This window comes from Solenopsis invicta, chromosome 4 (assembly GCF_016802725.1).
Source record: "Solenopsis invicta isolate M01_SB chromosome 4, UNIL_Sinv_3.0, whole genome shotgun sequence".
NCBI lineage: Eukaryota > Metazoa > Arthropoda > Insecta > Hymenoptera > Formicidae > Solenopsis > Solenopsis invicta.
Window position 1 is genome coordinate 18,142,482 of NC_052667.1, and position 17,183 is coordinate 18,159,664.

The 17,183-nt window shown below is 35.9% G+C and overlaps 2 protein-coding genes and 1 long non-coding RNA gene across 6 annotated transcripts in view; 1 reads left to right on the top strand and 2 right to left on the bottom strand.

The window, feature by feature from the left end:
* Positions 1-797: 797 nt before the first annotated feature.
* On the top strand, positions 798-2,969 carry LOC105195526. Of its 2 annotated transcripts, none has more exons than XR_003269624.2 (3): positions 798-1,364; positions 1,478-1,713; positions 1,824-2,969. XR_003269624.2 is itself a non-coding variant. In XM_039447776.1 (3 exons), the coding sequence occupies exons 2-3, from the start codon at positions 1,834-1,836 to the stop codon at positions 2,705-2,707; spliced, it is 480 nt and encodes a 159-aa protein (XP_039303710.1). In that variant the 5' UTR covers positions 798-1,713; positions 1,824-1,833; the 3' UTR covers positions 2,708-2,969. The 2 variants fall into 2 exon arrangements, 1 of the variants encoding a protein (XP_039303710.1); XM_039447776.1 differs by having other exon boundaries at positions 798-1,713; positions 1,824-2,003; positions 2,398-2,969.
* A 48-nt stretch (positions 2,970-3,017) lies between these two features.
* On the bottom strand, positions 3,018-3,826 carry LOC113005880. The gene is made up of 2 exons (XR_003269625.2): positions 3,510-3,826; positions 3,018-3,453 (listed from the first exon to the last, which is right to left on the bottom strand). It is a non-coding gene; the product is annotated as an uncharacterized LOC113005880 (long non-coding RNA).
* A 4,581-nt stretch (positions 3,827-8,407) lies between these two features.
* Positions 8,408-17,183, bottom strand: part of LOC105195894 (phosphate carrier protein, mitochondrial) — a 31,266-nt gene continuing 22,490 nt past the window's right edge. For all 3 annotated transcript variants that reach the window (XM_039447772.1, XM_039447774.1, XM_039447775.1), the window contains exon 6: positions 8,408-9,016. In XM_039447772.1, the coding sequence (XP_039303706.1) occupies positions 8,789-9,016 (228 nt within the window). In that variant the 3' untranslated portion in view covers positions 8,408-8,788. The remainder of the gene's footprint in view (positions 9,017-17,183) is intronic.

Genomic DNA, 17,183 nt, shown 5'->3' on the forward strand with positions numbered 1-17,183 from the left:
TTCCGAAGCGGTCATCCATCCAAATCGCGACCAATATTTTAGAAAATATTTTAACAATATTGTTGATAAAGTTTTTCATAATCTTTTTCCGTCATATATACAAAATATGTATAAAATATTTCTATAATATTTATAAAAAATATTTATGATATATATTTATTAATATTAATCATAAATATTGTGTGCTATCTAGGTAATATCATCAAGATAAATAAATACATTTATTAAAAAAGAAAAAAAATATTGCATACATTCGGGAGCGAACTCGGATCTAACGATTGTAAAGCAAGCACCTAACGAACGGAGCCGACTGCACTGGTTGCAAGAACAGTTACCGGGAAGGCTCAAGCCCCGCGGTATGGCCAATTTTCACAAATTTATTATTTCGAAACTAAGGCCTATTCGATGAAACGCCGGGAGACGTAAACTCTTTTTTCGTCTCCAGAATAACTAGAAAAATTGGGATCAAAATCCCAGGGTCTCTCACCTGGTCCTCCCCTTGTAAGAAAGAAACGTGGTTCTTAAAATCGGTACCCCAGGCATCAATGCAACGCACTGTGCATATATATACACACACACACGCACACACACGCGCGCGCACACGCACGCACGCACGCAAGATGTTCATTAATGGTTGTCTCCACGTTTTACCATAGGAACATGCATTTGTTATTTCTAATATAATATGTTAAAAATACATATCTATCGGTAAATCATGCTCCTATGGTAAAAAGTGAGTACAATCATTAATTGTACACCCTGTGTGTGTGTGTGTGTGTGTGTGTGTGTGCGTGTGTGTGCGTGTGCGTGTGCGTGTGCGTGTGCGTGTGCGTGTGTGTGTGTGTGTGCGCGCGCGCGCGCATGTATGTATATATATATATATTCACAGATGTGAGATTGATTTAAGTAATTTAAATTACGTTGTAATTTTTGCAAGGACTTCGAATCATTAAAATTTAATTTTAAAACTCTGCTATGGATATAAAATCATTATGATCATTTTTCAAAATAGCCCCACGATTAATCAGACTCATGTTTAAATATAATATTCTTATATAAAATTGCTTATAAACTTGATAAATCAAAAAATATGCACAAATATTTATATATAAAATTTTAGCAGTTTTTGTGTACAGAATATTGTAATATTATTATAATTATATTGTATATCTATATTTTATCAATATGCAATGCAATTTACAACATTGCAATTCGCGATGCTTGCCTAGCAATACGCTATCTGGTGGTCAATTTCGGAACTACTGTAAGTACGGTCAGCTGTGGTTGTGTTTATCATTCAATTTCGGACAACTAAAAATATTTGTGAATTTTATTCTTTATATCTTCAGTCATATCTGCAGAAAGTAAGTTAAACATTAGATACTTTTTTATGATTGCCTCAAATGTACACAAAATATAGTAGAGGTTAGAGCCTATTTTGAATGTGAAATATGAGTTATAAATATATTGTTTTCAGAAAAAACTGCGATTTTTTCGCCCAAGAAATCTATAAAAGCAAAAATAAATTGCAGTGTACCAGGATGTGATGCGACTGCAAGTAAAGACCGAAATTTATCATTTCATTTATTTCCAAAAGCAAAAGCTGTAACAGTAAAAGTTAAAAATTATTTTGGAAACACCGAAATACTTGACTTGCGAAGTGTTTGGTTAAACAAGTTTAAATTTGGGAAAGCTTGTAGTAATACCATGAAAGTATGCTCAAAGCACTTTACCAAAGAAGATTTTTGTTATTTAGATAAATTACAAAATATCTAGTTCGTTTTTCTAATTTTTTAGTTTTTATACTTTTTATTTTATTTTAGGTGAAAATTCATGCAGAAAAGTTTTAAAAAAGAATGCAATTCCTTCGTTGAATCTTCCATCAACTCCCAAGCATGGAACCCTATGCTAAAACGAAAACCTATAGCAAGACCTCGAGAAAATAGAAGTCGTCGACAAATAAATTTTCAAAATTGTAAAAATAAGCAATTGGAAGCACAAAGGTAAAAAGATTTGGAAACTTGATTTTGCTAATTTCATATTACAAATGCTTAACATTTAGAATCAGGAACTTATCAATTTGTGAAAAAATTGAATCAAAAAGTTGTAAAAAGGTATAGTATTGATTAATTTGATTGAAGATAATAGATTGACTATATTTCGCTCAGTGTGAAATTGCAAGCTTGTTTAATATTATTATACATATAAGTATTTGCATATTAAGTGTTTTTTAATAATTTTTTAATAATCTTTCAACAAATGCATGTCTTATAATTAATGCTTGGGTGTGTTTTGAAAAATTTGTAACATGTTTTTTTGGAGTTTCTTGTAAACGATTTTTAACATATGTTGTGTATGTAAAATGTTGCATCATTTTAATTATTATATTTCTATTAGGGAAATAAGTAACTGCCTTATGATTAACGTCGTCACTTCAGAAAATGATGCAGAGGAAAAATCTTCCCAAAATAAAGGAAATTTCAATTTCGATGCATGTACATTTGAAAAAGAATTAAAGGCATGCAAAGGTTCTCTTTTATCAAAAGCTAACAAAAGAAACGTTGACATTCAAGTAACTAGTGGAGACGTACGTCCTCACTCTATTCTATTTTACGTAACTTCGGATGAAGTTCTTAATACATTCACCGGTCTTCCTACAAAAGAAATCTTAAATAAACTAGCTCAAATTATTGAACAAGTATTCTAATAGGAAAGGCCATTTATCTGTAAAAGAACAAATTCTTTTGACTGTCATGAAGAAAAACAATTTAGTTGGAACTCTTCTGTCCACCACAGTAACATATTAACATAGCATTTTAGTTGTATTCCTAAAATTGTGATGATTTCAATGATGATAATGTGTGATTTTCTCTACTACTTAGTTTAATAGATGTTTATATCCATATATGTATAAAGATATTATATTTAAACTAGATTATTAATAATATACTAATAAAAATATGATTTAATGTTTTTGTAATAATTTTTGCAATATACTAAAATGAATTCCAAAATAATTTAAATATTTAATGTTGTATTTTCTTCGGTCTTATCGTTTTTCTTACATAAGCAGTGCAGCATTTTTGACAAATAAATATAGCGTACATTAGTCTTCATATCAATGGCAAAGTTTTTATCATATAGAATTTCTAGAGTGTACATAGATTTATCAAAGGTTGAATAGATAACAAGGTCACATTTCTGAATGTTTAATGTAAACCCAACTGAATTTGTAGTATGAATGTTTCTTTTTAAGAGTATAATCTTTCTCCAAAAAAGAGCAACAGTTTAAGCAGTCATTGATTGTTTTCGTTTTCCCTTCATAAAGACATTTAACTTCTAATAACAACTCCGGACCACTTGCGCCAAAAATAATTCCATCGGGCGAATATCCAACCCACGAGCATTGAGGATGAACGACAAAACCACATTTTACCACTTTTTGTCCTGTAACTTTTTCATATTTATTTATCGCAAATTGTTCTTGCATCAATCCATGTTTTACATACTTATTTTTAATTTCTTTTGGCCAAAAATAAGATTTCGATTTTTGCTCCCAATTTGGTTTTACATTTTTGGAATAAGTAAAAATATTGTAAATTTTTGAACTGGATATTCTAAATTTTCTTGCTTCATTCTATGCTAGGCATGGCCCCGTGGGCGCCCACGAAGCACGCGAGGAGGAGAACATGCTCCCTCTTCGCACGGTTGCTTCTTCCCGTCTTTCCTTCTGACCATGGTGGAAGTATTACATGGTGTGTGCAAAATCCGCAAACCACGCCCCTTTTTCGCTTCGGATACCGCTCAGACCCCAGGTGTACCAACTTCGAAAAATTAAATGTTTGATAATATCAGGTTACTACAACTGTTATGATTGCATCTTTGTCCCACTCTGCTATATGTTCGTTGTGTCCTTTTCTCTGAAAGAATTGCAGTTTGTACCGTTTGTAGTACGCGTGATTTCGAAAGACGTAATTCGAGAGATTTTATGTGAAATATACCGTTTGTTTTCTGTTCCTGAACTCCCTGAATTAGTGTACACTTAAAATAAAATGGATATATATTTGAAAGTTAGTGAAAGCAAGAAAGAATGTTCCAGTGTAGTCTAGTGCAGGAATAGAAAACAAGCCTTTAGTGAAGATGGTGCGTCGGTGCATTGTAAAATAAATAAGAAGCAATACTTAAAAAATGATGAAAGGAGAAAAAATAAAAAAATGAAAAAATTATTTCCGCAACAAAAACATAATTTTTGCAACAAAAAATAAACATAGACCAACTTTTGGTGACTTAGTCAACGATTTGCGAAAATTTTTAAAGAAAGACTGATTCTGCTTCCTTTAGAGTGTTATTATCTCAACAAGACTGCATCGACTTTCGTGGTAGATGAGCAACCTATACAAGTCAAACTTCCACAAAAATTAATCAAAGTTTGTAAAATATCAATTTTACATTTACTCGCGGCATTTTGTGCAGATCGAGTAAAACGATCGCGGCTTTTCAAGCGGAACGATCTTAAGAATTTTATACATTACTCGCGGCATTTTATGCGGATTGAGTAAAAAAATCGCGACTTTTCAAACGGAGCGATCTAGAAAAAGCACTATATATAGTGCAGTTTGCGGCCTTATGGCGGATCGAACTAATTTGGGAGATAATTAACTGAGAATTCTTTAAAATTAAATTTTTGTATTTGTTTTTTCTTTTTATATATTGAAAGAGACCTTCAAAGAGTCATTTTATTGCATTTTATGTAATTTTATTTGAAGCCTTTCCAGTTTAATTTATGTTAATATATGAACAAACTTCTTCAATTATTGTAAAATATTAAGAAATATTACTTACATGCAAATCACACTCTTCCTTCTGTTCGAGGCTCTCGTACGATATTCACGTATGCGATAAAAAAAGACCGAGAGAATACAACATGATGTGCGTGCAACGAAGACAACTACATTCAGTTGTAACAACTTTGTGGAGTTAAATAAGATTGGTACACCTGGGGTCTGAACGGTCAGAAAACAAGCGAGAGGGCAAAGAATCAGAGAGAGATGCTTGCAAACTGCACACACCATGTTACTTCCACCATGCTTCTGACTCTGCGATCCACCTATCCCCTCCATACGACCACTCTCGGTCCCTACTATGCTACAGTATGTGTACGTGACTCGCGCGTGTGGAAGGGGAAGCGGAGAAGCTCGAGCTATAGTTTGTGGGCCATGCCTGTTCTATGCTATATGAGATTTTATTGTATCGTAAATTTGGCAGCATCGGTTATTTGCAAACTATTTAATATTGATAAACAACATGAACTGAGCTGAACTGGAGGCAAATTTGATATTATATTAATTGAATTATTATCAAATAAACTGTTCTATAATGACTCTAATCTCTGTTGGAATTTCAATGTGTCCTATCTTTTCGTCACAAGGCTTTATTGATGTACCACCACCATATTTGTGTATCGATACTGCTTCATTTGAATTTACAGAGTTTGTCAAATAAATCAGGTACACTTATTTCGATATTATCAACTTTTGAAAGGCAGCAGAATGATTTGATTTCAGCAGGATTCTTGCTGTACGGTACTTTTTTGTGAAGGACGGGATCCAATAGCGTACAGTGCGATAGCCCACCAACCAATCATCTTGACTTATCTATCCCAACCAACGGAAAAACTCTAGGCATCGGCCGCTGTGAGTGGTGGTAGGCTATCAGTCCCGTGCGCTATCGGGATCCGCTCTTTTGTGAAGTCCAAATGCATTTTAAATCAGTGCAAGACAATTCCTCCAATTTCAAAATGTCATTCCCAACAAAATTTATTAAAAGTTATTTTTTGAAATATATTTTAGTTTTTCCGGATTTTTAATATATTTAATTAATTCAATTTTATTTCATAAATACCTTAATAATTAGGGTGGGTCCCGATAGCGCACATCCCGATAGCACACAAACCACTCACAATGGCAGATGCCTAGAGATTTTCCGTAGGTTGGGTTAGATAAGTCAATATGATTGGTTGGTGGGCTATCGGGATGTGCGCTATCGGCACCCACCCAATAATTATACCTTTCCAAAAAAAGTAAAACAGCTACGATATGCTTACAATTGCCAGATAACCCCGCCTTACACGACCACGTCATTTCTTGAATAATCGGGCTTTCATTTATAATATTTATTATTCCTTCCACCGTATACGGAAATAATTTCAATGCGCTCGTTTACAACACAAGACCTGAAATATGTTTCGTCGAGTCACTATTTTCAGTTTTTTTGCAACAAACAGTAATTACTTGGCCAAATTTTAAAACTTCTTCACCTTCGTTCATGTTTCGACTATTGAAATTTGCTTTTGCAAATTCATATATTTGAGATAGTCGTAGAAACATGATGCCAAAGAAGGAAAAATAGTAGGTAATTAATCAAAAATGATAAAATAAAATCATGATCGAAACAAGGTCTTCTGCTTTAACCTCTTTACAGACCACGTGACCAGAGTAACACTAGTGCCACTATCGGTCGTGAGCATCGCGAATATGTAAGATTGCACTGTTGCTGCAAGATTCTGTCCCAGGATAAACATTTTAAACAATATCTTCATTAACGAAGTGACAACACGAAAAAAATAAGTGTAAATGAATAAATAAATGAAAAAATTAAGTTTTGTTTTTTGCGATTTTCTGCAAAATGGAGCTAAAACAAACAAAATGCCAAGACTTTTCTTTCAGTTTATTGAGTATTCATAAACTCCTGAAATTTTGATTGACATTTAAATTCGGGCATCCTGTATGTAGAATAGAATATGTATATTTTTGTTATAATTATCGTTATAAATATATTAATAATTATATTAATGTGTGATGAAGAAATGTATGTACAGTTGCATTTTGCATATTTTTGCAGTTGCACACATTCGCTATTTTCTCTGATATTTTTGCGATTATTGTTTGTTAAATTACACATACATAAAAATTGTATTTTTTAATTTGCTGTTAATTTTTTTTTAATGCAGCATTGTACTATAAAATTGTACAAAAATTTAGAAACGCTTGTGATTTTCTTGCATCTTACAAAAATTAAATATTTTGGTTAAAAAAAATTTTAAAATTTTAAAAATTTTAAAGAGGAAAAACAAAGCTTTAAACATAAAATTAAAATAATGTGCTAGACTCATGTGTGCAAAGCTAACTAAAAAACTTAAAAAGACTAGAAAACCATAAATTCTAACAGTGTTAAAGTGCAAAAAAAACTTTTTTTAATTAATGGCAATTAAAAAACATCACAAAATCTTCAACTAAATAATACTGAACCAATATATAAAACATCACATGAATTTAAGAGCTACAAAAAAAAATTTAAAGTCATTCGTTATAAATCAATGAAAAAAACACAAAAAATTATATCAAACTATTATAAAGAGCTTTAAACATGTTTATTTTGTCCCTACGATATTTTATTATTAAATTACATAAAATTAAAAACCAATATTTTTACAATAATTTTATTTTAAAGTGCAGTAGTTTAATGAAATATTATTCAATAAACATTAACAAAAAATTATTTTAAAATAAGCTTTAAAATAGCTTTTTTTAAATTAATGCGATTATTTCTTGTAATGATGTTGAACTCTTTGTAAAACCTCATTTCTTATGAAATGTGTTTTAACTTTTGAAACTAAAGAGTTTACAGAAGAAAAATAAAATATGTTGGTTACAATGTACTTGATTTGCAGAAATTTTTTCAAAATTTTTAAAAATCTTTATATTTAATTTTTCGTGAAGTCCCAGAAAAGTATAATTACAATATCTAAATTTTTCATTTTACTATGTTGACTCATTTATTAAACTTCATATGTGATTTTTATAGATTTTTTCACGCTGAATTCAAATCCGACCTATGTCTCCACCATTTCAGAATTACGTTCTGAAATTCACTGCAAATACTGAAAATTTATTATTTACATTTAAAAAAGATAATTTAAAAAAGATAATTTAAAGATATTTTTTTATAGTATTGATATTATAGAAAAATTAAAAAAAAGTTCAAAAAAATTGGAAAAATTTAATTGTCTATGTATTAATCATAAACTTATTCTTGAAATTTGATTTTGTTTTTTATAAAAAAATTGAAGAACTTTCCTATTTCATGAATTGAGCTTTTAACGTATTTTGTGGATCTATTTTACTGAATGTAAGTGAAAATATGTAAAAATATTAGTTTATTTCGATGTACATTACATGAAATAAATTCATGTCTGACATCATAGTTCAATATGCAATAAGGAAACGAAAACTTTATTAAATCATAGATGTAGCTTTTAAAATATTACATTGTCTGCGTCGTATGTTTACTTCGATTGTTGTTAATTGTACTAATGTTATATTTTGGAAAAAGGAGAAATATTAAACAATGTGATTGAGTAATCGGCCTGTTTATTTACAGCGATTACCCTATGTACAATGTGATAGTACGGATTACCCTGAGTAAACCGTTGTTACAAATTAAATTTATTGTGCTTCCATTAGTTATGGAACTGGCACAATTAGCATCCTATATTTCCTATTTGTAAAACACAACTGTTTTCTCTAATCTTGCGGCAGTGTTGCCTGTTGACGCTTGTTGTATAATGCTGCAGAATAAATATTCCAAAATAAAATGGGACACATCGTGTTCGATAATGCACGATATAAAGATCAAATTGAAATTGCTTTATACGCTTCTTTTTTTCTAACCGATCCGGTCGGCAACGTAAACGTGCTTGCTCCCCCTTTCCCTTCCTTTCACGTCACGATTATGCCAAGCCGTATTTCTTCTTGAGAGATTCCGGCATCTCGGGTGGTGGAGGACGAGGCATGCGCAGCCAGACCTTGACGGCGTCGTAGATAAACCATTGCGCCGCGGTTAAGGTACCAATCATGACGATCCTTGGTCCTAGACCCTTCCATACGCCGCCGAAGCCAAGCTTCTTTAGAACTTCACCTGCGGATGCACCTTTCTCTTGGTTCAACTTCGACACCACCTAGATCAGACATTTACATCATGTAGATTGAAAATGTTCAGAATTTAAAACTGTAAAAACTGATTGTAAATGATCAACACATGTGATAAATCCATGACATGAATTTCTAACATATTATAGACAAGGTGATATTTATAAGCACCTATTTACATTTAGACTTAAGCTATGAGAATTTATTACTTAAGACGTCATTTATAAAAATATGACATCGTACAATATAATAGGTAAAAGAGAAACAGGAATAGTAATAAGGAATAGTAACGGGTCATCACAAAATTAATTTAAAAAATTGGTTTGGTTTAAAAAATACATAGTATTTTGTATACGCACGCACACACAGAGTGGGGGAAAAGTATTGGAACAGCAAAATATCGCAAAAACTAAGCATTTAAAAAAAAAGTTTCAGATAAAAGTTGTAAGGTTTCAAAAAATCTATTTACTAATATTATCAGTTTGACCTTGGATGGCGTCGCCGAGGTCAAATCGAAATCACAACTTTTTTAAACGGAACACCCCCTTTTTGATTTCAGAATCTAATAGCTGGTATCAAGACCTTTCCAAAACTCTACAAGAAAGTTTATTTTTGTTGAGTACTTTCCGAATTGTACTGTAACTTTCAAGTTACCGGCAGTACTAAGGTTTTGGGAATACATGTTTTGATTGTATGATACCATTGTAACCTATAAATTTCAATTAGAAGTTATTTTTCATTAAGTACTTTCCGAGTTATGACGCTTGAAAGTTACAGTACACTGTAGCTTTCATGCCTCACAATTCGAAAAAAACTCAACGAAAATAAACTTTCTTGTAGGGTTTTGAAAAGGTCCTTGACACCAGCTATTAGATTTTGGAATCAAAAATAAAGTGTTCTATTTAAAAAAGTTAATGTGATTTCGATCTGATCTTGGCAACGCCATCCAAGGCCAAACTGATAATATTAGTAAATAGATCTTTTAAAACCCTACAACTTTTCTAAAACACTTTTCTAAAATGCTCAGTTTTCGAGATATTTTGCTGTTCCAGTACTTTTCCCCCACTCTGTATACCCAGTCAACAAAATATTAGTACTGTAAGAAATATCTGGTCACACTCGGTACAATAATTGTAATTCTTAGTTTGGCCGCTAGTCGCGTGCGTATCGTTCCGTTAGCGAAACGCCATTGGCTCTCCTCACCACGTGACTCGAGACTGTAACACCATTGGCTCTGCGTCTTAAGCGAAGTCGTGATTGGCTCAAGCCCGCGACACTAGCGCGCCCGTGCGTTCTCTTAAAGGAACCTTTCCGGGGAAGAAAGACTTCCCGGCGTCACTTCTCTTCGGACCACGAAGGATCATCCGCCATGCGGACGAATACAATAAAGTATTGTTTTACTTCGCAAGCTACCGACTGTGATATCTCTGCCCTTCCATCCATCCCTGACTACTCCCTTACAGCCCTCAGAAGTGGGATTATGTCACAGTTCTAGCGAGCGAAAGTGTTCGTCTCGTACCACGAGTTCGCGTGTGAAAGTATTTCCGCGCAGTAGTCCCGCGTTCGTGTTGTAAGTGACCGTTCGCGTTTAAGCCCCGTCCTCTGACGACGGTTCGCCTTCGGGCTCACATTCCCCGTCTCTCGACGACGGTTCAACAGGTGCTTGGCGCACTCGCGCTTCCGCGCATTCCCCGTCTCTCGACGACGGTTCAACAGGTGCTTGGCGCACTCGCGCTTCCGCGCATTCCTCGTCTCTCGACGACGATTCAGCGCGCTCATCCGTCTTCGCGCTTCCGCGCTCTCCCCGTCCTCAGACGACGGTTTGAATTTGTACGTTTGTGCTTCTGCGCATTCTTCGTCCCCGTCTTTCGACGACGGTTAGCAACGGTGCAACAACGCATACGCTGCCTAGTGCTCGAACTTTCCGTTTCTTTTTCATCAACGGTTCAAGTTACATTCGCCTCGGTTTGTTGAGCGAAGTCTATCAGCACGAACAAGTCCGTGCAAGTGATACGCAAGATTGCGTCAGACAGACATTGTGTAAAATTTCCCGCGCTCGTGTTGACTATAACGGTCGTGTCGCGTCGCGTTCCGTCGCCGCCATCTTATGGTGACTTTCCACCGGATTCTACCGGCTTCGACAACCTTCAATAGTGTTGAGAAATTTCAGTCTCGTCAAGATGAGGCGTGAAGAGGTTGATAACCTCTCGAACGAAGAAATTCATCAGGAAATGCGCAAGTTAGATTTGCCTATCCTCGCCGACAGAATGATGTGCATCGATAGCCTGATGACGGCGTTAGAAAGAAAAGCCCAATCCTCGACCTCTCATCCTTCAGGAGTGTCTTCAAGTGCTAGGGTAACGCCCCCGCCTGTACAGTCTACGACCAGTGCTTCTCAACTGGGATCAATAGAACAGCTTCTACGCGTTCTTACGGAACAAGTTGCCGAGATGAGGGCACAACAATCCACGCATCAGCAATTGTTCTCGCATATTTTGACGTCACCGACGTTACCAGGTTGGTCACCAAATCTCTCACAGGGACCGACAGGTATTATTCCGTCTAATATTAATAGAAATAATATGCACAGCCAAATGCCGTGCCCGATAACGAATGCACCGACATTCTTTCAACCGACTGGACCAACGTTTCCTTTGCCCAGCGGTTCTCAGACTCAATTTCCGTCTCCTCAGGTCGCTAATTTAATTGATTTACCGCAGACAACTTCAATATTGTCGGCAATGCCTCCTGCTCAAGCTATCACACATCTGGAAAAACATATCCCTTTGTTCTCTGGTACAGAGAGGGAAGACGTAGAAGTGTGGCTACGCAAAGTGGAAAAAGTAGCTGAGATTCATCGAGTTAGTGATGAGGTCAAACTAATGGCCGCCACTGGCAGATTATCGAAGAATGCCAGTCAATGGTTGGATCAGGATTCAGGCACTTTGGTTAGCTCTTGGGCCTTATTCAGAGACGCCATCAGTAAGCGGTTTCGCAACCGTCTTACCCACAAGGAAGCCCGTCGAAGAGTGGACGCTCGTCGTTGGGATTATGGAAAGGAAAGCTTTCATGAATATGTAACACAAAAACTTAAGCTGTTACATCCACTGCAACTGTCACAAACAGAATGCATCGATTACCTTATTGAAGGTATCAACAACCTTGCGGTTCGTAGCGCTGCTTCTGTGACAGGGGCAACCACTATCGACGAATTCCTGGACAGAATGAGCAGCTTAACTTGCTCAAATCCGGCTTCTACAAAACAATCGTCTCCTCCTGCTGCTCGAAAGGAGAAAATGCAAAAAGATTACAAGGATCAGCAACCTCGACGAGGTCATCGAGATTCAACCACATCCTTCGCAAAGGATTCAGCGTTGAAAAATTCTCCAGACGTCTGTGCTTATTGTAAAGCACCAGGTCACATTCGCGTCAAATGCTACAAGTTGAAGAAGAAGGAACAACAAACTGCTGCCACTTCTTCCTCTGCCTCACCAGTCGCTGCCACTGAAGTTGTCGTCCCATCCCCCACCCAGAAGGATTCTAGTCTTGTTGGTTGCGTAAACCACCCCCGACAACTAAAGATAAGTTCAGCGATTATTGAAATCAATCGTTTTAATGATTCGCCTTGCAGCTTAACTGCTCTGGTTGATACCGGCAGCCCCGTGTCTTTTGTCCAATACTCAATTTTAGAAATTTTCTTTGGTCGTCAAGTTCAATTTGATAATAATTCTGAAAAATCGTTTCTCACACTAGGTGAAAGTAATATTGACGTTCGTGGAACAAAGAAAGTAAAAATTGGTTTATCTATGTTACCTAATCTTAAATTTGAAGTTCTTTTTCATTCCCTCGAAAAAAATAATTGGTCAACTCATGTCGTACTTGGGCGTGACTTTGTCACAGCCAACAAATTAACTCTCACTTATAAACCCGTTAAAGATGAGTCGGGTGAATATCTAAAACTACTTAAAGAAGTAGCTTCCGCTGACATTATTGACGATGTCACTTCGGACATCAATCCGATTAACATTAAAACCGATTTTGGCTTTCATGTTGACCAAAGAGTTAGTGATATTATTCAAACGGTTGAAAGTTCCACTGTAGAAAAAATACAGGACAACTATTGTGTCACTGTTCCTATCAAGGATAATTCGGTTTATTCTTTTCCTCCCAAACGGTTTGCTTGGGCTGAGCGTCAGCAACTGAGAGAAATTACCGACGGTTTGTTAACTCGCGGTATTATCAAAGAGAGTACATCTCCTTATTGTTCTCGCATTGTTCCAGTGCGTAAGAAAAATGGAAACATGAGACTTTGTGTCGATTTACGACCTCTAAACTCGCGTGTGGTTAAACAACAGTATCCCTTTCCCATCATCGAAGATTTATTTTCAAGAATGGCTAATTGTTTTGTTTTAACTCATTTGGATATTAAAGAAAGTTTCCATGCAATCGGGATTCACCCCGATTTCACTAAATATTTTTCATTTGCCACACCAGATGGGCAGTTCGAATACTTGAAACTACCATTCGGGTATTCAGAGAGTCCCGCCGAATTTCAAAAACGTCTCTTACAAATTCTTAAACCATTAGTTCGAGCAGACAAAGTATTAATCTATATTGATGACATACTGATTCCGTCTAGTAATATCGAAGAAAACCTCGATACTCTCTCTCAAGTGCTACTGTTACTCAAACGCTATTCGTTTGATGTCAATTATGACAAATGTCAATTTCTCAAGAAAATTGAATTTTTAGGTTATATCGGGTCTAATAAGGGTATTACTTTAAGCGATCGTCATGTAAACGCTGTTAATAAATTTCCGGTGCCGCGAAACATCCATGAGGTTCAGAGATTCTTGGGTCTCGCGAGTTATTTCCGAAAATTCGTACCCGCTTTTGCTGAAAAGGCTAAACCGTTATACACACTTTTAAAGAAAAACGTAGCCTTTAGCTTCGATGAAAATTGCGTAAAGTCCTTTAACTTGTTAAAACAATTGTTAACTACAGCTCCTGTGTTGAGTCTGTATAACCCCAGCCTCGAAACTGAACTTCATACGGATGCGAGTTCCGTAGCTTTCGCCGCGATTTTATTGCAAAAACAGGAATCTAAATCCTGGGCTCCCGTCGCCTACTTTAGTCAAACGACTAACGAGGCAGAAAGCCGATACCATTCATATGAGCTTGAAATGCTCGCCATTGTTAAATCCGTTGAAAGATTTCGTATATATCTCTACGGCCTCAAGTTCACAATTGTTTCTGATTGCCACGCAGTAGTTTATGCCGTTAATAAGGCAAATATAAATCCGCGCGTCGCACGTTGGATCCTGCGCTTGCAGGGTTACAAATTTAAGCTGATTCACCGAAAAGGTGAGAAAATGCTCCATGTTGATGCATTGAGCCGAATTGTCGCGTCGGTTGAGACTGTCCCGCTTGAACAACAATTGCACTGTAGACAGCTCACTGATCCGAGCGTTCGGGCCATTGCAGAGCATTTAGAGGCTTCACCTCATGATCACTTCGAAATGATCGAAGGTTTAATTTATAGAAAAGACGATAATTCGTTGCGATTCTGGGTACCAGAATCTATGGTCCCAAATATAATTCGTAATTATCACGATCAGAGCGCTCATTGCGCCCTTGAAAAAACTCTTAAAGGTATCTGTGATACTTATTGGTTTCCGTCTATGCGGAAAAAGGTGCAATCACACATAGATAATTGCCTAGTTTGCATCGTCGCAAACTCTTCGTCTAACTCTAAGGAAGGAGAAATTCAACTTGACTCGGTCACTAGCATTCCTATGGAGGTCATGCATATAGATCACTTTGGACCTTTAACGGAATCCACGGATGGATTCAAACATATTTTAGTTGCCATTGATGCCTTTACTAGATTTACCTGGCTTTGGCCTTGTAAATCCACTAGCTCTCGTGATGCTATTTCTCATTTAACGCCAATTTTTGACACGTTTGGTAATCCCTCGACTCTAGTGTCGGATCGGGGAACTGCCTTCTCTTCCTTTGAGTTTACGGAATTCTTACAAAAGCGTTCGATTAAACATCGTTTAGTTGCTGTTGCCGCCCCTTGGGCGAATGGCCTTGTAGAACGGGTAAACAGATATTTGAAGTCATCCTTAAGAAAAATGGTAGATGATCATTCCAATTGGTCTAACTCTCTTCCAGAGTTACAATATATAATTAACAACACATTTCATTCATCTATAAAAAATACCCCCTCCAAATTGTTGTTGGGTTACGATAAGAGAAATCACTCTGATTTCCCATTGATTAAATTTTTGAAAAATCTGGCAGACGCCACGTGGTCTACACATTTGCAGGAAGACCGAGCTCAATTTCAAGAGATAGCTATCCAAGCTACTAACCGTCTTAAGGATTACAACAAAATCTATTACGACAAGAGACATAAAACTCCTTCTGAGTACAAAATTGGTGATTATGTGATGATACGGGACACCACGGTTAAACCTGGAGAAGATCGAAAGCTAAAGCATTCATATAAAGGGCCATATTTGGTGGCAAAAGTTTTAAATAAAAATCGATATGTCATTCAAGACATTCCAGGGTGTCAAATAACCCAGAAACCGTATGATTCCATACTATCACCTGATAGATTAAAGCGATGGCTTAAATCCCCATCGTCTTGACTGATAATTGTGATAACACAACCAATGTTCTTAACTATAAGTATTTTCTTATATATCTTTTGTATTCAACTATATTTTTATAGTAGTATAAGTATTACAAATAATCTATGTATAACCACTCGAATTTCTATACCGATTGTTACGATTAATAGAGTCTACACTTATAGAATATATGTATTGTTTTATAAGCCAAAGTTTATTTTGTTTATATTCAGATTGACATGTTCAGGGTCGAACAATGTTGCAGTATGGCCGAAGCTGTAAGAAATATCTGGTCACACTCGGTACAATAATTGTAATTCTTAGTTTGGCCGCTAGTCGCGTGCGTATCGTTCCGTTAGCGAAACGCCATTGGCTCTCCTCACCACGTGACTCGAGACTGTAACACCATTGGCTCTGCGTCTTAAGCGAAGTCGTGATTGGCTCAAGCCCGCGACACTAGCGCGCCCGTGCGTTCTCTTAAAGGAACCTTTCCGGGGAAGAAAGACTTCCCGGCGTCACTTCTCTTCGGACCACGAAGGATCGTCCGCCATGCGGACGAATACAATAAAGTATTGTTTTACTTCGCAAGCTACCGACTGTGATATCTCTGCCCTTCCATCCATCCCTGACTACTCCCTTACAGTACTGTGTCTGCAGGCTGGCGGCAGATTCGATCAAGACGTGTTGGCAGACTGAACTCAACTGATCTCAAATTCTGCTTACGTTCTGTTGACAGAACCTGTTGATATTCTATGTCAGCAGAATGACAGCACCAGGCGAGCACGCTGTTGCGCAGGTATTTTTAGTAAAACCTTAGATAGCAATGCGAGTCTCAGCAAAGTCGCTCAAATCTGTGATTACTTTTCATGTTGACAACTCGCCATATATTTGTCTTCAACGATTTTGAATTCAAGTAACATGTAGAAAATAATGTATATACATATTGCCAACAGATTAATGGCAAGATAGCAGCATCAAATTACCTCGTGATATTGGCAATATGGCAGTATTGCATCAATCTTTATGGTTATTATGGTAACAGTATAACATAATGACAATAGAACTTTGATGATGACGATTTCCAAGATGCCGACAAAACGCTGGCAAGTTGTTACCAAAAATTGTGTATTATATCGTAACGACAATTTGTTAACGGTTACTGTAAGTCTACTAGCATCTGCATATTATGATGCAAGCTTGCAACAATAACATAAACGTGTTGTTGTCGGAGAAGCTGCGCAATAACAATGCAATGATACGTTGTCGTTAATAGTCACATAATAGGGATCGATTTAGTTTCTAATTTAACTTTTCATGTTCTCTATTTCAATGGATTATAAAAAATAAATTAGTCGAAAATCATTTATAATAATGTGCAACTTACTTTAGTTCAAATAAACAATTTAATATAAATATAATATAATAGAGGAAAGTCATTAATATCAAGATGGATCTAAAGCAACATCTCTTTATTTTTCAAAAATTAAACATCTTAATATAAAAACGTCTGCTTAGATAATTAAAAAAATAAAAACTCTTTATGACATACTTCATG

What these genes read in the sequence shown, in the direction of transcription:
- LOC105195526 (XM_039447776.1), top strand. Translation starts at nt 1,834, where the DNA reads ATGCAGAAAAGTTTTAAAAAAGAATGCAATTCCTTCGTTGAATCTTCC. An exon ending in AAGCAATTGGAAGCACAAAG is followed by an intron (nt 2,004 to 2,397) that starts GTAAAAAGATTT and finishes TATTTCTATTAG; the next exon opens with GGAAATAAGTAACTGCCTTA.